A 23223-nucleotide genomic window follows, 5' to 3' on the forward strand; every position below is an offset into this window, starting at 1 on the left:
AAAAGTCACAATTTTGTTTTCAGAAATCTTAGGGAATGTGTGGAGGGGGAACAACAGTTGGAAGATACAGCAGAAGGAACATCTTTGCTTCAGTAACATCTTGAAATTTGCACACACTACCCTGGTTACCCCTGGCAACGTGATTTATCTGTCACCCTATTGGCTGGTCCCTCAGCACTGGGCCAAGTAGCTTTGACACACAAAAGAAACTTTGACATTTTTTCAAAGATTCTGTCCCCACCTAGTTCCAGTAAACAGACAACACTCAGTAAAGGGGGGAGCAGACAGTGCTAAATCAGCCCTGAGAAGAACAGAAACTCCCTTCATGGCTTTTCTTCTGGCTGGCTCCAGGGCTTTTTTTGAAGTGAAAAAACAGTGATTAAACTGCTGTAAGCCTCCTTAGAAGCCCACTGAACCGTTAGCAATAAAACACACAGGCATCTGGTTTCCCCTCAAAAGCAGTGACTCGGCTAATGAGCTTTTCTTATTTCATTATTTCTTACCTCTTTCTTTTACTTCGTATGCAGCTAGGTGCCTTCACAGAAATGTAGGCACACAGGCCAAACTGATGTAATCTAGGAATCCCAAGGTCTTTTTTTCAACTGATACTAACTTATTTGATCAAATGTACTTTGTAATTTGTCTTATTACGTTATTACGTGTAACATACCAAATTATCCAAATAATTTATGTTAACCTAATAAAAGCTGGTGTAAGCCAATCATGATCCATATCATGTTGCTTTAGAAATTTAGGCTGAACATGAGCCACGATTTTTTAAGTTTTAAATCTTAAATCTGAAAATCTGAAATTAAATCTGAAAATTAACCAAGAGACAGTGGTTCATCACAATAACAATAAATGCACAACATAATGCTGAAAAAGAGGTGTGCCAGCCAGGAAAAGGTCAGGTAATGTTGTTTAGAATTGACTGGGCATCAGTTCATTAACTTTAGCGTAGCTAGACTGGCTAAGAAAGGAGTTACAGCATGCTTGTCAGACTTTATATCCTAATGGTTCAGTGACGAGTCAGATCCAGGAAGGATTTAACAAACCACTGCTGGCAGAAAGAAAAGAGCTGCACACGATTATAGACAACAATTTACATGCTCTCTCTATTTTATGAACACCGGATAATGAAAAAGTTAAGAAAACAGATAATCCAGACTGTGGCAAGGAGCTTTTCTCATTATCTTACTGAAAAAGTAAAATAATTACTCTTAAAGTTTTATTAAATATAGTGACCTAATACAGTATGTAATAAGAGACAAGTAAAGAGCAAATGTATGATTATAAGCAGAGTGGATAAATTACAAGAACTTGAAAATAACAAATACATTGTTATGGAAAAATACATAAAACAAAATATAATGAAAACATTATTTTAGAAAGAAAGAAAGAAAGAAAGAGAAAGGGAAAGAAAAACAAAGAAAGAAAAAGAAAGACAAAATAAATAGACGATTTTCTGGTGCCACCTAGAGTCAGTCCACACAAACTACAGTCTTACTATGATTTGAGTTCAGGAGCTGTGCAGTAGCTGTGTGGTTGTGGTTTAAGGGATGTACTTATGGAAAAGGTTGGTCAGGAGTGTAGTTGAAACTGGCATCCAGAAACATGGCCAGTGTGCCCAGGGTAGTAATGATGACAAAGAGCCAAAGGAAGAGCCGATCCAAAACCACAGCAATGTACTGCCAGTCATCTGTCATCTACACGCGCCGACATCAAACACAGAAACAATGGGACATGTTTATCTCACTAACACAGGAGGATGTGTATTGTCAATTTATGAATAATCATGAGGATCAGGGACCGACCGAGGGAAAGAGACTTAGATAAAGGTTTCTTTGTGTATCTGTGAGTATATGTGGAAAGCGAGACGGAAGGTGAACGAGAATGTGTGTGGTTTGCGAGCATGTGTTTTCATGGTGTGTGTGAGTCTTCATAGACTTACAGTATCATCCACATCCTGTTTCTTCAACTGTTCAGACATGTACGTGATGGCGGCAATTGCAGATTTGAGATTTGGGGGGAGAATCAGACAATAGTTGTCACTGTTTGAAAACCTCTGCAACTTCACACTGCTCTCATTATGACTGAAAAACACAAATGCACACAAAGGAAAGAATGATTAACCCTAAACAAAGGTTCATAAGTGAATTAACAAAACACAAATTGTCATGCTGCAGTACTTCCATGTCCACTTACTGTAAGTGCATTATTAAAAGTTTATTTCACCCAAACATGAAAAATAGCCCATTTACTCACCCTTTAAGGATTTCTATTTTTAGACAAATCCAATCAGAGTTACATAATTTATCCTGACTTTTCCAAGCTTAATAATGGCAGTGGGTGGGTGTTTTTGTTCAACATACCAAAAAAAGTCCAATGAAGTGCATCCATCCATAATAAAAAAGCACTCCACTTGGCTCCAGGGGGTAAATAAAGGCCTCCTGTAGCGAATTGATGCAGTTTTGCAGTTTTCTAGCTCGCCCTAACTGTCATACACAGAGGGATGACATAGGATGTATGAGTTGCGCATGCACCGCTGAGAAGTGATGAATGTGAAAGCGCAAAACAAAACAACGGTCACGAATTAGAAGTACAAAAGGAGGATTTGTAAAGAATAATGTCAGAGGATTTCGATATAGGCCAAAAAGAGACTAGTTTCCTTTGCTGAAGTAAGGAAACTTTGCTTCCTTTGCTCCTGTAGACAAATGTTGATTTTCGTGAGATTAGTGGCGCATGCCCAACGTATTCGTCCTATGTCATCCGCCCGGAATGATGGTTAGCACAAAGCTAGAGAAAAGTGACTATTACGTTTTAAATATGGATATTTTTCTTACAAAAATGCTTTCGCTACAAAGAGGCCTTTATTCACCCCCCAGAGTCATGTGGAACACTTTTTATTATGGTTGGATGCACTTTTTTGGACTTATTTTGGACTGTTGAACAGAAACACCCGCTCACTGCCATTATAAAGCTTGGAAGAGCCAGGAAAATTTATTTTTAATGCTTTTTGGATTCGACTGAAAGAAGTCAGTCATATACACCTAGGATACCCTGAGGGTGAGTAAATCATGGGCTAATTTTCATTTTTGGGTGAACTAACCCTTTAACATGAAAAATGCTGGAAATGTACTCACTCTCACAACATCCAAGATGTAGATGAGTTTTGTTTGCTCATCAGAACAGATTTGGAGAAATTTTACATTACATCACTTGCTCACCAATGCAGTGAATGGGTGCCGTCAGAATCCAAACATCTGATAAAAATATCTCAATAGTCCAAAAATAATCCATATGACTGCAGTCCATCAATTAACATCTTGTGAAGTGAAAAGATGATTTGAACTTTAAACTTTTGGTCAAAATATGATTCCATAATCCATACAAACGCCTCCTCCAGTGAAGAGGTCCATCCCTGTTGCCCTTTCAATTCAAAATCCACTGAAACTATTTTTGACTGTTTTTGCATGATCGATGCATGATCTGTGCATTTTTCTCTCCTAATTTATAAAATATAACATCTTCTCTGAAGAAAGCAATATTAAGAATTATGGATTATGGATAGAGGGCTTTTTGCTTTATAAGACATTAATTAATGGACTGAGTCGTGTTTGGACTCTCATTTTGACGGCACCCATTTACTGCAAAGGATCAATTGGCGAGGAAGTGATATAATGCTATACTTCTAAATCTGTTCTGATAAACAAACAAACTCATCTACATCTTAGATGGCCTGAGGGGTGAGTACATTTTCAGCAAATTTTAATTGTTCATTCCTTATAAATATTTCTTATAAATATGAGCAGCAATTTGGCCCTATGATATTAATTAGAATATGGCATTATATTGCTCATAATTCATTTGAGATCAAATAGTACTGCACCTAGATTTAATGTAAGCATGTCCTTGTTATAAATCTAGGAGAAAATTTCATCTAGTAAAAGTAACAGCATACTTCTCTGCAACAAGCCACATAATTTAAAAGTATAAACCCTGCAGGATGACTTCTGCATCTAATGTAATATTCTATGGTAATAAATAACCAAGTATGTGCAATAGCAATAAGGAAGTATCACTAATAACATAGCATTGTGTGCAGTAATGTAGTTTACATGTGGTGGTGTATAGTAGCACGAGTTCATTGTAGACGTCAGTATTGTGTTGCTCTGTGCTATAGTGGGAATGAGTCTGTCATAGAGTGTAGAATGAATGAGAGCAGTGCTGTGTCTGGGACTGACCTCTCCTCCCTCACATTCCCATTCTTTCAAGGGTGAGTTTTTTCCAACAGGGATTATACAGAGAGCACCACACGTCCGGCACATGATATGCACGGTCAATGAGATGCATACCGGTATAGACAGGAACTCTAACAACTCATACAAACGTTTGTTTCCATGTACTGTAGGCAAGACGTATGCACCTACTTTCCTATGCATTGCATATATGTTGCATACACACACCTTATATATAAAGACCCATCCTCACATGATTATCTGCACAGACACACTCATGCACACAGACCCAGTGCACATAAATACAACACCAATTCAAACTCTCATGTTGCGCTTTATACTCTTCCACCTGTTTTTTCAGCCAGTTAAATAAACATACAGTATCAGTCGATGCTTGGACATAGGAGTAACATGCTGACTTTTACCAAGCATTTTAGGCTGTTTTCAGCATTTAAGCTAGTGTAAAGGGGTCATTATTTTAAAAAGAACATTATTGTGTGTATTTGGTGTAACTCAATGCGTTTACACAGTTTAAGGTTAAAAAAACACATTATTTTCCACATACCGTACATTATTGCTGCTCCTCTCTGCCCTGCCTTTCTGAAACACGTTCTGAAAAGCGCAGTGTGCTCTGATTAGTCAGCTATCCAGTGCATTGTGATTGGCCGAATACCCCAAGCATGTAACAAAAATGTTATGCCCATTATCATGTTGTGATGCCGTGTCAGCTCAACGAAACAAAAATAATTAAACCCATTATAAATGAGGAATTTGTTGCATCTAGTGAGGACATAATTACTGATTATAATGACCCATACTGTCTTTTTACACATTGTGTCACGCCATGTAAACATAAAACCATGTCTGCATTTGTGATCGTAGAAACAACAAATAACAAGCACTACTCTACACTGCTCAAAACTCACGTTTGAACAGTCAGTAGCAAATTCTTTAAATATAAAAACGTACTTACAGGCTGTGAGTCAGAAGCGCCAGACTGTCCTTGCAAAGTTGGAATTGCCCCACTTTATAGTGTTCACAGCCAGCATTGTAGGCTACTCTCCCAAGATCAAGAAACAATCCTCTGTAAAATGCGCTGCACACACTCGAATATTTGCATTGTACTGTTTTGGAACAGTGTTATAAATATAACTTAACCACTGATTTTTTAGTTGTGTACTCATTTAGAAGGCCAAACAAAGTACTTTCGCTTTTGCAACGAAACACACAGCGTCTCCACAACATGGCGGCAGCTGCAACAATACTACTGCGAGAATAGAAGTTATGCAAATCTTCCCACACAGTGACGTAGATTTGTGGGGGTGTGTTTGAATGAGCCGTTCTTGGAAGGCGTGGTTCAGTCTTAACTTTAATAAAGAATATCTCTTTGGGTTTGAGGTTTTAATCACAAACAGCTTGTAACACTCCAAAGAGTTTTTTTTTTCCAAGTTCTCTTTTCACTCTGGACCACAGTATATTTGTATTATTGACTCAAGTACTACACTGATTACTAGTGGCTGATGTGTGGAACTTTTGTTATTGTTAAGTAGAATTAAAATGATTGAAAACTGTTTTCATTAATTAAAAAAAATATATAAATATTATGTTACATGTAGAAACTGAAATACAGCTAATATGTTTAAACTGAAGTATTAAAATAGAAAATAAATAAATAAAATAAAATAAAAATGTCAAAAGAACATAAAATTACTACATAATACAAAAAAGAGGCCAATTTAATTTTTTTTTATAAATAGGGTATTTTAGTAAAGAGATAATGGTAACACTCTACAATAAGGTTGCATTAAGGTTGAATTAACAATGAGCAATACGTTTATTACAGTATTTATTTATCTGTTAATAAAATAGTTGTTCACTGTTTGTTAAAGTTAATTCACAGTGCATTACCTAATTTTAACAAGCACAAGTGTTGATTTTAATAATGCATTAGTAAATGTTGAAATTAACATTAACTAAGATTAATAAATGCTGTATAAGTATTGTTCATTCTTAGTTCATGCTAACTAAATAGTTTACTAATGTTAACTAAAAACCTTATTGTAAAGGGTTACCAAAACGATACTAAAATAACACTTTCAAGGACACAGGAGGAGAAAACTTAAATTGTCAAAAAATTGAGAAAGAAGCAAGAAACAATGCTAAATGCTTGTGCAACTCTGCTTGTAAAATACCACAATACAAACTCAAATGATGTATTTTTAATAGCTGTTAACTTCCTAAAATGAGGCTGTATTGCTTTCATACCAGTTGTGTACTGGGTATCCATACACCTGCTTTCAAGCAAAACCTCAGTTCAAAAAGTTCATTACACATGTTTCACACCAACCAAACTCTGACATCAAACACACATGGGACCACCCATACAGCTCTACTGTCAAAACACCATTAGATTTAGCAAGAAACAAGTTCCACCTGCTAATAAAACAGATGACATACAACAAAATTAACTTTCCCTGAAATTTCTTCTCTTATCCTGTAGCCCTAAAGACCGGCGCCATGTCTTGAAGGACTTGTGAGCTTAGCACTTTAATAAAGCTTTGGCGGCGTGCAGCCATCTTAAGACCACCTGTTAGACTGGCTAAAGAGTGGCACACTCTGCGGCACCAGATTACAGGAGCGAGAGTGACAGGTCACAGGTCACGAGCCATTCTCAAACAGATGAAGAGGAGAACAGGCAACCCAGTACGCCTGCAAAACAGTTCATCACTTCTATTACGGACAGATGGAGACACGTATCAGGGATCGTTTCAGAGAAAAACCCATCCATCTGTCCATCCAAATGTCCATTCATCCATTTATGTGCATCGTCCACCTTCGGCCCTCCCCTGCTGTTCTTGTGTGCATTACACTCTAATGCCTCAGCTCAACAAGGGCTTAGATTCTGGCGACTTTGGAGGGGTGACTGGGCTTAACTGGGCTGAGATCAAATGCCCTTGGATTGAGAGGAGGAACAGCCAGCACAGAGACTTTCATCATCTGCCCACCCTGATCCGCGTTTATGGGAGTTGTTTAAAAGCGAGCAATATTGCCAACACTAGCAGATTATAGTACAAGCACATTAAAGGGTTGCATATTGATTTGGCATCTGTGTGTGTTTTTGTCTGAGTGAGTGTGTTTATTAATTGTGTCTAACAAGAGTTGTACTTAGTATTTGCAGTCAAACTGATTTGATTAGACCAATAAGCAAAAAGACATAAATAGGTAAAAATAGGCAAACTATTGTAAAATGTAGAGCCGACCGATAAAGGAATTTGAAGGCCGATACCGATACAAATATTTGTCGGTTTTAAAATCCGATGTTCCGATATATCGGCCGATATTTATTTTATTTTATTTTTTAATTTCAGAAACGCGCAACAAAACATTAACAGATTTCCCTAACATTAGTTATTTGTAGTTATTTATGAGTTAACTAACATAATATGATAATGCATTTTAAAAAGAAACTGGTTTCTTTTATTGTCACAACAGAACAGAGGAACATCAAAATATATTAAAGTTCTGATAAATAAAATGTATAAAAATACAAACTTAAGATAAAGTCCTTTGAACAAAAACAACAACAACCAAATCAAAGATACCAGTTTTAAAAGACTTGGTAAGCTTCATAAATATAACTTTGAATAGGACTGGAGAAAAATTCTGTTTAAACAATGTCCGCTTGCTTATCCCTATACCTGCACTTTTTAAAACATTAATAGTCACATATCATTATCAACAACATTAACATTAATATATCAAACATGTTTATTTTCAGTGCTTGCTTGCAACATATTTTATTACAGGGGTTCTTAACCTTTTTTTATACCAGGGGCCCACTCCTTCTCAGGTAAATTTTGCAAGGCCCCCCTATGCCTGACATTTCCTCTAAAGGTGTTTATTTTTTAACCTTTTTATTAACCAAAACATTAGTTCTGCCTTTTTATTTTTCTCTTGCATGTTATAAAAAATATTCAAACAAATTTTAAATCAAAGCTATACTTTTGAATTTAAAAACTTTTTAACATGTATATACATACACAGACTTAAATCTCCTAAATTATTTAATTTAGACATTCTTTACAACTTCAGAGTACTCTTTCTTAAGTGACTGAATATCTACTGTTTGTATTTATTATAAAATAAACATATAAATATAAAATATAGCAAATACATTCTAAATCTGTTGATGCTGGTGCTCATATGTGCATAAACACCACTGACCCTTACAAGATCCACCTCTATGGGTGAGCATCCATTATAAAACACTCAAAGGACATTCATTTTGAAAACTATGCAAATATTTTGAAATTTCACGCAAAAATACTATAGATCAGAGCCCCGAAATCATGAATAGTTTGTAAATCAACAGCGGACTTATGCGTGCCTTATGTACGACTGCAATACACAAGAATGAATACATTAGGCACGCGCAAGTTCGTTACTATTACTCTGATCATCTTTGCCTTTACATTAACGGGAGGGTTTGTTTCATGCAGCCAAGAGATGAAGTAGATACCTGGGGGTATAAGTTACTTTTATGTGGGCTTTGCGGGACGAAATAACATGTATTCCTTTTGGAGCGGGCGGACGCGGGACTAAAACATCCGTCCCTTGCAGATCTCTAAGATGAAGTTTGCGTGCAGCGGTAGCTTTGTCTTCGGTTTTTACAAAGCGTAGCCACACTTTTGAGCACTTCGCGCAATCCATCTTGTAGATTGATGTTTACATCACCACATAAGGTCCTGGCAGATCACTAGATGAAAAATTGCACACAGGAATTGAAATTTTAATTTTATAACAAGTATCCGATTCCAGAATCGGAAGCGATTTTCGATTCCCAACCCTACCATGAACACACTTCACCGATGATCTCACTCGCGGATAACTGGTTCTCTCTGCCCGACTCTGACTGGATCAGCAGGTTGCAGGATGTGTGGCGCGTTATACACTAGTGTTGCCAACTGGTGGACAAACTATACAACGCCAACACTCATGACATGGTTAAAGGGTGTTTCGTCCGTTTCTATTTTATTTTTGAAATATTCATTTATCGGCCATTATAAATGCCAATACCGATAGTTTGGAAAATGCCTAATATCGGCCGATAATATCAGCCTGCCGATAAATCTGTCGGGCTCTAGTAAAATGCACTTTGTGGTTAATTATAACCGCAACCAAATCAGACAGTATTCTACACAACCCCACAAAACATACTGTATCACATTTGTGACAACAAATCAAAATATTGAGAAAATCGCCTTTAAAGTTGTCCTAGTGAAGTTCTTAGCAATGCATATTACTAATCAAAAATTAGGTTTTGATATATTTATTGTAGGAAATTTACAAAATATCTTCATGGAACATGATCTTTACTTAATACCCTAATGATCTTTGGCATAAAAGAAAAATCAATAATTTCGACCCATACAATGTATTTTTGGCTATTGCTACAAAACTACCCGTGTTACTTAAGACTGGTTTTGAGGTCCAGGGTCAGATTTAATCTAAAAATGTTATAAAGGAGGGTTATTTTGTGATTGATTGAGACTCATAACTAATGTTTGACTAACCTTCCTCTCCAAGGCAATACCAGCTCTGGGTTGATCTTCCGGATGAAATATTCACCTCCAGGTTTGAGACCTTTGTCCAGACAACCCAATGGGATGTTTTCTTTTGGCTCGTCCACCACCGGTTCCTCAGTTTGGGGCCTCAGCACACCCAAGTAACGGGGAAGTAAGTTGATAAAAACCTGCAGAATGTCAGATGACAGGAAATTCTTTCAGCTTTATTTAAGGTTTATGGGATATTGTAAATAAGCTGCTATTTAAATCAAGATCTTCCCGAATCGGAATCTTTCTAAGGGTCACCTTTCGCACCCATACGGGCATGTGGTGTGTGCTGGGAGTCCTGTGATGAAGGTTCAGGACCACCACACTTAGGATGACTGAGAACGTCACCAGAATCATAGTGAACATTACGTAGTTAACGATGATTGGAATGGCAAGTGATGTTTCTGGAACTTTGTCAGCCAACAACAGCATGAAAACAGTGAGAGCAATGAGGACTGAGATTGACAGAGTCATCTTCTCACCTGAGGGAGAGATCAGAAAATATGTCTTATATACAGACACATTATATGTCATTTTATTTCTGTATAAATAAAAGTACAAACCATTAAATAGGCTAATCTAAAATTGCTACATACAAAAGTCAGTTAAATAATGTTATCCACTTTTTGCATAAAGCTAAAATACTTCTTCAGTAGTTTACTACCATTCAAAAGATTGGGGTCAGTAAGATTATTTTTTAAGTATTTAATAGTCTAATCTAATTCATCAAAGATGCATTAAAATGAACAGACATGAGAGTAAAGACATTTATAATGTTAGAGAAGATTTCTATTTTCAAAAAAATGCTGCTCTGTTGAACTTTCTATTCATTAAAGAAACCCGAAAAAAATATATCATGGTACAACTGTTCAGCATTGCAAAGAATATGATTTTTTCTTGTGCAGCAAATCAGCATAATAAAATGATTTCTGAAGGGTCATGTGACATTAAAGACTGGAGTAATGATGCTGAAAATTCAGCTTTGATTACAGGAACAAATTACATTTTAAAATATGTAAAAATAGAACAGTTATTTTAAATTGCAATAATAGTTAACAATATTACTGTATTTTTGATCAAATAAATGCAGCCTTGGTGAGCATAAATGACTTCTTAAAAAAAAAAAAACATTAAAAATTTCTTACCAACTTCAAACTTTTGAACAGTTGTGTATATTAAAATAGGATGTTTCATAAAAAATCAAACTGAAACATAAAATGGCACAATTTACAGTCATCATATTGATTTTCAAATTAAAGTTGACCACCTGCACCAGGTGGCAGATAGAAGACAAAAATGGCCAGCACACTGGTGAGGATGCAGGGCACGATGATGTTAATGATGTAGAACAGAGGCTTCCTCTCAATGATCAGGTAGAAGGTGATGTCCTCATACAAGTCATCGTCGATGTTCTTTCTGCTGGGCTTGTGACAAATCTGCCACTCACCGTTCTCTTAAGGAAGAGAGAGGACTGATGAGAGAAAGAGAGATAGAAGGAAGGAGAGAGTGCGCCATGTGCCAAGTTGCTACATTGCTTGGAGAACCAGACTTCAGACTACAGGTAAATCAACTTTGTAAATATTCACTGACATTCGGTTTCTGACCTTGGACAAGAAGTTGTTGCTTTTAGGAAGAAGTACACTAACCAGTAAATGCATTCTCATCAATTACTATCTCATGGAGCTCCTTGCCATCTTCATCTAAACCGTACTGTAGGTCCACTTCTGAGGAATCATATGTGTAGGAACGAAACACCATAGTGCAGTTCTGCCAGTCAAATGGAAAGTATGCCACCTATAGAGACAGAAAACAGTTTTAAACACAATACAGTACAATAATACAATACATTAATAATGTACTTTTATAGTAGTAATATGCCAACAGTGATTTGTGGTTTAAGTTTCAACACAATGTATTTGCAATAGAAGTCAATTTCCTCTGATCCAAGAATATTCTCTTAACATGCTAGCATACTAAGAAGTTTACATGTACCTCTATTGAACAAGAGCTGCGGTAGATGGCTGGTGGATACCAGGAGACAGTTCCATCACTCCTCACTAGCACGTTTACATACAGCGCAACGTCAAACTGACCGTCATTACTATTAAACAGAAACAGAACATCTCAGTCAACTCTTAAATTGCTGTCTTTCACAGGTTTCATTTTCTAACAGCAATTTTTTAGTGTAAAGATATCAAAAGTTTTTAGTTTAAGTAAGATACAGTGACAGGTGCCCTGTTGCTGCAGAGCTGATCATGCACTTCTTAAAACAAAATCTTTCAAATGTTTGTCAGTGTGCCATTGTAGGAGAGTGTTCTTACTTGTTGATCAGGTAGATGTCTGGACGCCACACTTTTAAGGGAGGAATTCGCACAACGTCAATTTTGTCATAGTCCTCAGGATTCCAAGATAACCTGTAATCTGTCCATTCCTTGAAATAAGAGAGATAGAGGGGAGAGGAATGGAATTTCCATCAAAATCTACTGTTTTCTATACTGAAACTGAAACTTCTTCTGTTTATTAAGCCATTTTCCAGAAAAACTTAACCATAACCAAGTCACTTACTGAGATTATAAATTAAAATCTATATAAATAAAAATACAGTGGAGATCAAAATTAGAGAACAAAAAGTTCACTGCTTAGTCCTATTTAAAGTTATCCTAACAGGAGTAGAATGGCAGGTTTTAAGCATATTTCATAAATTAATTGTATTCTGAAGCACAGTATAAAAAACTTAAATGAGATATCTAGCACCTGGCAATAATTTCCTTATTTACAAACCCTATTTAACTGGCAGCATTCCTCCAATTTTCAGTGAGAGTGCAAGATGGCAGGCCACTCTAAGGTGACTAAAACCCTGTGACAGTAGGTTATCCAGATGAAAGCCAAAGGTTTCAAACCCTTTCAGTCACTGCAAGAAAAGTTGGTCATTCCACATCTGTGATTTCTCGAATATTGCAGGTTTACAATGACACTAATTCATTCAAGTCCCCAAAAAGGCTGGTTGTCCACATAAGACAAATGCACAAGAAGACAGGATAATGCAGAGACTCTCAGTAGGAAATCGGTTCAACACTGCAGCTGGAATTGCTTGCCAGTTCAGTGCTGAACACAGTAGGATCTGTCTTGGCATGTTTGAGAGAAGTCAGACTGAAAGCACACTCTGTGGTGACCAAGTCTCTCATCAGCAGAAAGAATCAAAAGGCTAAGCTCATCTTTTCTAATTAACGTGAGGAAAGAGGAGAACTGGTTTAAAGTTCACTTTAGTGAGGAGAGCAAGTTTAAATCATTTGCGTCTGATGGGAAACATTTTGTTTGGCATCAAACTAAGAAAAGACTGAAGCCCAAGTGTGTCAGTAAAAGGTGAAGGAGGAAGTGTCATGTTTTGGGGAGGTATAGATAGATGGCAGAGTGAATGCAAATTTTTATCAGAACCTCCTTCAGCAACATGCAGTTCCTTCTCTTCAAGAGTCTCCCAATCAGCCTGCAAATTTGCAAAGACAATGCTCCCTGTCACATTGCAAAACAAGTAATGAAGTTTCTTCAAACTAAGAACGATGAAATAATGAAATGGCCAGGCCGGAGTTCTGATATAAACCTGATTGAAAATCTCTGGAAAATCCTTGGCAACAATGTTATGGCTAAGAAACCCACTACAGTTGTCAAACTATGGAAAAGAGTGGAAGAAGAGTGGACCAAGATCACACCAGAACAGTCTGAGAAACTAGTGATGTCCTGTGGCCGCAAATGTGCTGAAGTCATTCAAAGCAAGGGCCTCTACACTTCCTACTCGATTTCAGTAATCTTCTTTTGTGCTACTGTGGTTACTATTCTCCAATTTTGATCACTCCACTTTACACAAAATAAAGGTTTTTGTTGAAATGCCTTGGATATTTTGTTAAACGCGTTAGTAGAACATCTATAGATCCATTTATCTATATTCCTCACTCAGACATTGTTCAAAATCATTAAAATTGTTCAAAAGTATGGGGTCAGTAAGATTTATTAATGTTTTTAAGCCTCGTCACCAATGCTCAAAAACACAGTAAAAAATACACAAAAACAGTAATATTGTGATTAGTACTGCTACAATTTACAATAACTATTTTCTGTTTTCATACATTTTAAAATGCACTTTATTCCTTTCATGGAAAAGCTCTCATGATCCTTCAAAAATGATTCTAATATGCTGATTTAATGCTCAAGAAACATTTCTTTGAAACATTATTTAAAGAGGTCATCGGATGCACATTTTCCACAAGTTGGTATGATTCTTTAGGGTCTTAATGAAAAGTCTATGACATACTTTGGTTAAAATTTCTCAGTGGTAGTGTAAACCAACACCTATTTTTCCTTGTCAAAACTAGCTCTTTTCACAGCAACTCTTTTTGTTGCATGTCCCTTTAAATGCTAATGAGCTCTGCTCACCCTGCCCCTCTCTTCTGTCGGGTGACGAGCCATTCTGTTTACTTTAGCCACATTTAGCAACGAAACTTGCTCACTAGAACATTATAAGGAAAGGCGATTTGCAAGGTTTCATTAAAAAAAACCCCGTAGACTCACTTATCCTGTTGGTGAAGCTTGATGATTTGTGTGAACATAGATGCATTTAGGTAGATCGGAGGGCACTTTTCCTTCAAAAGCAAAAGTAAAGTTAACCCTCTGCGTCTTCAGTGGCTCAAATGTCAGGAGTAAATGACGACTGCTGTGATCCTTATTACAACAACAAAACACCTTAATCGTTTAGGAGCCATTCTTGTCTACGTCCCTACTCCAACATCGAACCAATGGCGGTCTGACTGTTCTAAGCTCACTCAGGGCAGGTCTAAGGTAAGACGGCTATGTCAATCAACTATCGTGGGAGCGGACTTGGTCTGTGTGACATCACACAGCCAAGAAGCTGAGAATGTCTTGATTTAAAAAGGGGGATATTATTTATGAGGATCTAAAAAATACCACTGGGTGGCTTTTTTAGCATTATAGAGTGGTTGTGTACACACAATGCCAACACACTTTTTGTTCAAACAACATGTAAAAATGAGTTTTGTATCCGATGTCCCCTTTTATCCAAATCAGGATCCCTAAAGAGACATTTTGACAAATATAGTGGGAACAAATTTATCCCCAAACCTCATTCTCTTAGCTAAGCAAGCCGATTCTCTCTCTCTCTCTCTCTCTCTCTGTCTCACACACACACATACAGTACAATTATTTGCTCTACATCTGAAGCAAGCACATAAGACAGTTTTAAAAAAAGAAAAGCCAAAAATGACTTGCGGTTATAAAAAGTGACAAGTCAATTTAAGCGGAAAATAAACAGCGGTTAGGAAGGATGAGATAAATGATCTGCCTCTCACCATATTCATGAACACGTTTGTTGTCATCTCTCCATTCTTCTCATTCTGTGAGAGAAGAGAGACAGTGACATTAGCGCGGCACTAATGCGTGTCGAGCCTCGCATACTGTCACAGTCGGTCCTTCCATATAAAAGCTAATGTTCTATGCATGGCTTGATGCCTCATGGCTGGAAAGTACTTGCTGATAGGGGACTAGGTGCTAATGTTTCTCTAATGTTAGGGAGATGTTGCTGAAGCATTGACTCCACGGCCCAGTGGGCACAAGAGAGGCAGCTGGGCCACTGATCTCCAGCCGCCTGCTGTGAATGTCACCGAACACAAACTGTGTGAGCGATGACAAAAAGAGAAACGCTTCGGAAAAAACATGAATGAATAAAGACAGGATCAGTAAGTCATTCCGTATAGGAAAATGTGTGTGTGGACATGTTTATGTGTGAGTGCTATGTGTATCATACCAAGCTGATGAGCTGTACTAAAGTCATTCCTACTCGGACCATCACTCGCTGATTCCAGGTACGCGCTGGACGCACCTTCAGGTTGTAATCCTGAAACAAATCCTCCAGTAGCCGTCGTTCAGCCTCGGATGCCACTGAAAACACACACACACACACACACACACAAATGCTTGTTTTATTTCAGCGGGTCATTAACTCCTTTCCTCTCCTTGTTTCTTAATCGAAATAACTCCAGCACCGACTTGTCTATCTCTCTCCCTGTGTCTCTCCTGACTTGTAGTCATAAAAAGGGTTTTCTAAGAATGGGCCTCAGCGCTGCTTTCTTTGTCTCCTTATTACAAGGTCAAATATGCTGTAGCATTCTAAGCATTATATGCATTGTGTGTCAGTGACATGCAGTCCATCACATGCAGTTCATGAAAGCACATAACTGACACACACTGGTGACATACACATATTCACCTGTTACTATCTGCGATCACGTCTGTTTAGATAAATTTGACAATATACTGATTCCAAATTCCAAAATAATGAATAAGAATTATTAATAATAATCTTATTTGGTAATAGTAAGCTTCAATAGTAGTAATGTTTTTTTTTCTAAAGAAATCAATTTTTATTTAGCAAGGATGCATTAAATTGTTTCATTAAAGAATACTGAAAATATGAATCAACTGTTTTTTACGACAGTGTTTTAGTGCCACATTAAACAAAATCTAGAAAAAACTAAGATTATGAGATTAAAGTCGTATTATTTCAAGAATTAAATCGGAATTATGATAATTAAGTCAAAATATTACAATAATAAACTCGCAATATTAAAAAAATTATGAGAATTAATTCATAGCAATTAAGATTATGAAATTAAAGTCATTATATTTTGAGAATAAAGTCAAAATTAAGAGAATGAATTTGTAGCAATTATAAGATTGAAGTTATAATATTTTGAGAATAAAGTCAAAATTATGTGAAGTAAATCTACATATTTTGAGAATAGTCTAAATATTTCTAAAATAAAGTTAAAATTCCACGAATAAAGTCTAAATGTTTTGAGAATAAAGTTAAATTTACGAGAATAAAGTTGAAGTGTTGAGAATAAAGTCAAAATATTTTGAGAATAGTCAAAATTATAGGAATTAACTTGTAGCAATTACAAGATTAAAGTTAAAAGATTATGAGATTAAAGTCTTAATATTTCGACAATAAAGTCGAAATTCTGAGAATAAAGTCGAAATATCATTATTTGAGATTTTTTTTTAACATGGCACAAAATGCTGTCGTGGTGTTCAACATTGATAATAATAAGAAGAAATGTTTCCTGAGCACCAAATCAAAATATTAGAATGAACTCTGAAAGATCATGTGGAGTAATGGCTACAGAAAATTCAGCTTTGCCATCACAGGACTAAACTAAATTACTATTATTTTTAATAATAATTACATTTTGCTAATGTTTTCTTCTACTATATTTAATATCAAATAATCTTTTTTAAGAACACCAAAAAAACACCAAACTTTTCCCTCATCAAAAAATCCTAAAGGATCCCAATAAGTTCTAATTAGAATCATAATTTCAATTCCAATGAGATTTCTATGAGTTTATTATTTTTACTGGGATCCATTGGTGTCCTATTTAAATCATTCTCTTTTATGTACATTGTCTCAGTAAATTAGCTGCAAAGAGAAGAAGAAAGACAGAAAGTCCTACAGGAATCTTATAGGAATAGTTCCAAAATATGATTTATTTTATTTTACATTTTCTTATTTAATTTTTTTGACAAGAGATATACAAGGCAAGTGTAAATATGTCAACACAAACACACTTTTCTTATCAAAAAGAACAAAAAACTACCATTAAAACTACAAATTACCTGTGAGAGTTAGAAGCCAGCAGCACCACAAAACCCAAAGCAGACTTTTCATTTTAAGTACAATCTGTATATCCACAGTTTGGCACCAGCCGTCAACACTGGCACCATGAACCAGCACCCCTTAACAAGCTCTCATATGCACTCACACCAACTCACATATCCCACTCCACAGACTCTGTCCTCCCTCTAACCAACAGCCCAATGTGATTGCGTTAATTACAGTGCCGAATCTTTCCTACCAAACCCTGACATGGTCACCTCATCACTCTTCTCCTCCCTGCAACCTGACTTGTGCAAAGCAGGTCTGCGATTGGTTGAGAGGAAAGAGAATTATGGGAGGGAGAAAGGAATGTGTGGACTCTATGGCAGCCCTGGCAGGCACCTGTTGATGGTTTGTGTAAGTGTGTACGTGTGTATGTGTATGTGTGTGGGGATATTTTTGTGGGAGAACAAAGGGAAGAGGTGGGCACGACTGTTCCTTTCTGGAGGGGAGGAAAGGACAGGAGTGGGCATACTCACATACACTCACATTCACACTGCTCACACACTTTTGTGGGGACTTCCCTTTCACACTTGTTCTCAATATAACCCAATTAGAATTATTAAAGACCGGCTCTAAAATGCTCATTTTGCTATTATTAGATATGAATTCAATTACTGAGAACCTTTTTGCCCTGTGGTATTCATCTGATGCATCTGAATGGGCTTATTGGCATTCATCTAAGGACATTGTCAGAAATTGTGTTCCCACAGACATGCAACAAAGTGGCCAACATGAAGGCATGAAGATTTCACCCTCTCAACATACCCGTCTCTCTGTCTCTGTTCAATGTGGTATTTGCTGTGGCTGCAAGGCAACAGCAGATATACAATTTCTCAAATAAACACACACACACACACACACACACACACACACACACACACACACACACACACACACACACACACACACACACACACACACACACACACACACACACACTTAGCATCTCACAGTCTAGCTCAGAAATTATCAGACATGACCACTCAATATTACAAACTAAAAAGAGTAACAGAATAAGGTACCAGCAGTAAAAATGCCATTCATTCTCTCCATAGGGAGACCAATTTTTATCAATAACATGCCAACTTTTAAAGACAGACCTACTGTGAGCTACAAAGATGTTAATCGATGGTATTTGTTTTTGTTTAAGCCAACAGTTAGCATTTTTTCCAACTTACAGTTGAGGTCAAAAGTTTAAATACAACGCAATTATTTTACCAAAATAAGAGGGATCAAACAAAATGCATGTTTTTTTTATTTATTTAGTACTGATAAGTACTATATTTCATATTTCAAGTCATTTATATTTCACATAAAAGATGTTTACATATAGCCCACAAGAGAAAATAGTGGAATTTGCAAAAATGACCCCGTTCAAAAGTTTACATACACTTGATTCTTAATACTGTGTTGAATGATTAATAGCTGTGTTTTTTTAGTGATAGTTGTTCATGAGTCCCTTGTTTGTCCTGAACAGTTAAACTGCCACTGTTCTTCAGAAAAATCCTTCAGGTCCAGTGTTGTTTTTGACAACCATCTTAGATTTAGTCTTAGTCTTAGTCTTTTGGACTAAAATGCTTCTTAGTTTTAGTCAAATTTTAGTCACTTCTATATGTGATAGTTTTAGTCCAATTTTAGTCGACGAAAAGTCAAAAAGGTTTTAGTCTAGTTTTAGTCGACAAAAAGTCAAAAAGGTTTTAGTCTAGTTTTACTCAAAAAAAGGGAAAAAAGTAGTCTTTTAACAAATTAATGTAGGCCAGTAAGTATTTTGCTATTGGGTAGTGTCACTTATAAGTTCTGAAAATAGCAGATCTATAGTTCAACACAATGTGAGCTTCCGGATCGACTATTTTCACCAATAATTACAATAATGAAGGAATGTTTTAGAACATAAAAGACAAACAAGGATGGAATGCTAAAACGGCTTGCCATACTAGTATAGCAAAGAGTATTTAATGCTAAAACGGCTTGCCATAGCGTCAGATACTTTTTAAGTTTTAATTGGCATGCACAATAAGCAGAAATGTCATGCATTTTAAACGTCTGACGGACCACCCACTAACATTTCGTATATTCTCCTCTCGTCAACGAAAACTCACACACGTCTCGTCATGTTTTAGTCATCAACGAGCCATTTTTATCTCGTCATCGTCTCGTTATCGTCATGAAAAAAGTGGCGTCAACGAAATGATTTCGTCATCGTCATCGTTGACAAAAACAACACTGTTCAGGTCCCACATATTCTTTTGTTTTCAGGCATTTTTGTGTTTTTGATCCCTTTCCAACAAATACGACTGTATGACTGTATGATGTTGCATATGAGTCCCTCAGTTGTGCTCAGTGTGAGAAGATGGATCTCAAATCATAGTCATTGTTGGAAAGGGGTTCAAATACACAAAAATTAATAGTTTAAATGAATAGTTTTATATTTCTTCATTGTTTTTAAATTTGATTATGTTATTCATAATGGTTCATGGGATCATAATCCTTTCCCTCATTAATGCGGTTAAGTACTCAGTCTCATACCTTTATCTTTTTGTCTGATTTCCAAAAAGAAGACTTTTTTAAAAATCCCTATGGGAAAAATGAATGAAAAAAAAAAAAAAACTTCAGAAACCAGTGTTGGTAAAAAAAAATGAGGGTGGGGACTATTACACTATAATGTGCAAAGGTTCTTGTCAGAAGTAACTGTACAGAGCAGTGTTATATTAGTAATAACGATCATTGCAGTAACTGCTGTTTATTGATTTAGACCCAGTCAACATGCTTTAGACGTCTGTAAGGCAAGATGCTGACGGTAAGCACAAACAGGCTGTAAATAAGCCTCACACAAGCCCCACAAACAATCCCCTCTGATCAATATCCCACTCAAAACACAAAGCTCCACAGAGTTAGTGGGCAGAGTAACAAATGTGCTACAGTAGCTGAGTTTATTCAGCTTGTTCATTGTGTAATTTATACACAGTCTTAAAGTGGGTTGATAAACACCAAGGTTGTTAGAGATAATTTAGTAAATCTTTTAAGCCTTATGCAAGTCATTCTGAATCTTCTGAGATCTCTTTTGCGTAAGGCACAGTTCACACAGGCAGCTGTCAATGGCAAACTCAAAATGTTTTGTTTTTATTATCTTTGAACACTGATTAGACTTCAGTTTGAAGAATAAGTCATGCCTCTCTGTTATGAGATAAAGAACATATCACACTTTCAAATCAATTTATGCAACAAATTAAGGTAAATCCATGTTTTCAAGCATTATTTCAACAGTTCTTTTGGTATGAGCACAGTAGCGTCTAGCGAAGATATCTGGAGTAATGAGAGGAGAGTGCACCAGGTCAGTTGGTCTCGCAAGTGACCCCAATATGTATTCGTTTTCCACCTGCCTCTTTCACTCTACTTCGAGTAAAACATGAAAGCCTAACCAACAGGTGCCTTCTTATGGTGTTCACTCAATGATCATATAATTTGCAATTAAAATGGTGTTTCAAATTCATAACATATAGAAGTATATACTAGTTACACTAGTGATATATTGGGCCACAATGTACATACTGTACACAAACAAGCACACAGACGAGGACATTCATATGTCAAAGGTGTGAGAAACAGCTATTATAAGCCCTGACAAGAAAGCAGTTTTTTTAGAACATCTTTGCTCTTTATTCATCACATGTAAGTTTCTTTAAAAAATATTGACTAAATAATGACTAGAACAGCCTCCACACATTTAAGAGCACACACATCACACTAGGTATCAAAACAATTACTTACATAATGCAAATACACTACCGTTCAAAAGCTTGGGGTTGGAAATGTTTTTGAAAGAAGTCATTTATGCTTACCAAGGCTGGATTTATTGATTAAAACATACAGCACAAACAGTATTATTAAGAAATATCATTCCAAATAAAATATCTATTTTAATTTATTTTAAAATGTAATTTATTCAGCTTCATTTCTCCAGTCTTCAGCGTCACATGATCCTTCTGAAACTTTTCTAATATGATGATTTGGTGCTCAAGAAATATTTCTCACAGCTGAAACAGTTGTGCTACTGTTAAAACTGTGATACCTTTTTCTTTGAAAAAAAAAAAAAAAAAAAATTCTGATCCTAAACTTTTTTAATCCCAAACTTTTGAACGGTTGTGTAAATCTGAGTAAAATAAAGGTTCCTCAGATGGGCAGAAAGTACAATAGCAGGTGAGCCAAACTGAGTTAATATATCAAATATTAATGTATTTGCAAAAACTGATTTAATTGGCACATTAAAATAAAGACAGTATGTGATATATTACAGTAAGTACAGTGGTGGATTATTAATAGACATATTTTTTTAAAAGAGGAACTGCATACATTTCAAAAGGCCAAAAGCAAATTTAAGCAAATTCAAAATGTAAGATTAATATATTAATTATACTATTTTATGTAGTTCCCACAAAAATCCCAATGAACTCAGTGATAGCAAAGCCATTTTTATGCATCTATTCACTGCTTTAAAGGATTAGTTCACTTCCAAAATAAAAATTTCCTGATAATTTACTCACCCCTATGTCATCCAAGATGTTAATGTCTTTCTTTCTTTCTTTGAAAAGACATTAAGGTTTTTGAGGAAAACATTTCAGGTTTTTTACGCATTTAAGTGGGTTTCAATATTTCCTCAAAACCCTTATTTCTTTTCGACTAAAGAAAGACTTGAACACCTTGGATGACATGGGGGTGAGTAAATTATCAGGGATTTTTATCCTGGAAGTGAACTAATCCTTTAACAACAGAAGTATTGTGTGAATGAATTGCTGTGCTCTTTGTGTTACAGTACAACACCATAAATGTGCACTGAATACACAGCAGTGTCTAACACATCTTGTGCCAGTGTTTTTGAGGTGAAAAGTTCAAGGCTAGAGAGAACCACCATCAGATTTAGGGAAAGGGGTCAGTAGGTGTGGCATTGAAGCTGGCATCAGCAAAAATGCCCAGTGTCCCAAGGGTGGTAAAAATCACAAAGATCCAGAGGAAGAGACGGTCAACCACCATGGCAACATACTGCCAGTCCTCCTTTAACTGAGAGGAGGAAAGAAGGAGGAAAAGAAGAGAGAAAGTAGAGAAAAAAAAAGGGAAAACAAAAAGATGATGGTGATGGTAAGAACAAAGGGAGCATAGAGATTTACAGAGCTCTGACACACAGACAGAAGCAGGAAAAAAGTAACCTATAATTCCGGCACAATTGGCCATAGTTATCATTATAAATCACTTACAGCCTCGTAATCTTTCTCTGCCTGCAGCAGCTCTGCGATGTAAGTGATGGCATCCACAGCTGCCTTGAGATCTGGAGGAAGGGTGAGGTAATGACTGGGGCCGTCAATGAACTTTCTCAGGTCGGTGCACGGACCATCAGGCTGGTATCTGCACCACAGGGAATGGAGGAGGAATATCACTGTACATTACAACACTGATATATTAGAAACCCAAAAACCTACTCTATATAAACACTTATGAGAAATCCAATAAGACCTTATGAAGTGAATTGATGTGTTTGCGTAAGAAAAATATCCATATTTGAAACTTATAAACTGTAATGTCTAGTTTCTGTTAACTGTCGTAGAGAGTGGCGTTCCAGTGGATAACGTGGAAATGTGGAGTACTTTTTATGATG

General features: G+C 36.3%; 2 protein-coding genes across 2 annotated transcripts in view; both read right to left on the reverse strand.

Annotated features, from left to right (window-relative positions):
* Positions 1-1390: 1390 nt before the first annotated feature.
* chrnb1l (cholinergic receptor, nicotinic, beta 1 (muscle) like) lies at positions 1391-17585 on the reverse strand. Its single transcript, XM_073837245.1, is given in 12 exon segments — positions 1391-1706; positions 1952-2078; positions 6805-6854; positions 9832-9990; positions 10109-10332; positions 11118-11303; positions 11497-11644; positions 11843-11951; positions 12172-12281; positions 15208-15252; positions 15663-15796; positions 17534-17585. Coding segments are annotated over 12 exon segments (1485 nt in total). The 3' UTR covers positions 1391-1565.
* Positions 17586-21209: 3624 nt separating this feature from the next.
* Positions 21210-23223, reverse strand: part of chrnb1 (cholinergic receptor, nicotinic, beta 1 (muscle)) — a 20058-nt gene continuing 18044 nt past the window's right edge. Inside the window, exons 10-11 of the mRNA XM_073837246.1 lie at positions 22826-22973; positions 21210-22631 (exon numbers count right to left, since the gene is read on the reverse strand). Coding sequence (XP_073693347.1) covers positions 22491-22631; positions 22826-22973 — 289 coding nt within the window. The 3' untranslated portion in view covers positions 21210-22490. The remainder of the gene's footprint in view (positions 22632-22825; positions 22974-23223) is intronic.

Source organism: Garra rufa, chromosome 3 (genome assembly GCF_049309525.1).
Source record: "Garra rufa chromosome 3, GarRuf1.0, whole genome shotgun sequence".
Taxonomy (NCBI): Eukaryota; Metazoa; Chordata; class Actinopteri; order Cypriniformes; family Cyprinidae; genus Garra; species Garra rufa.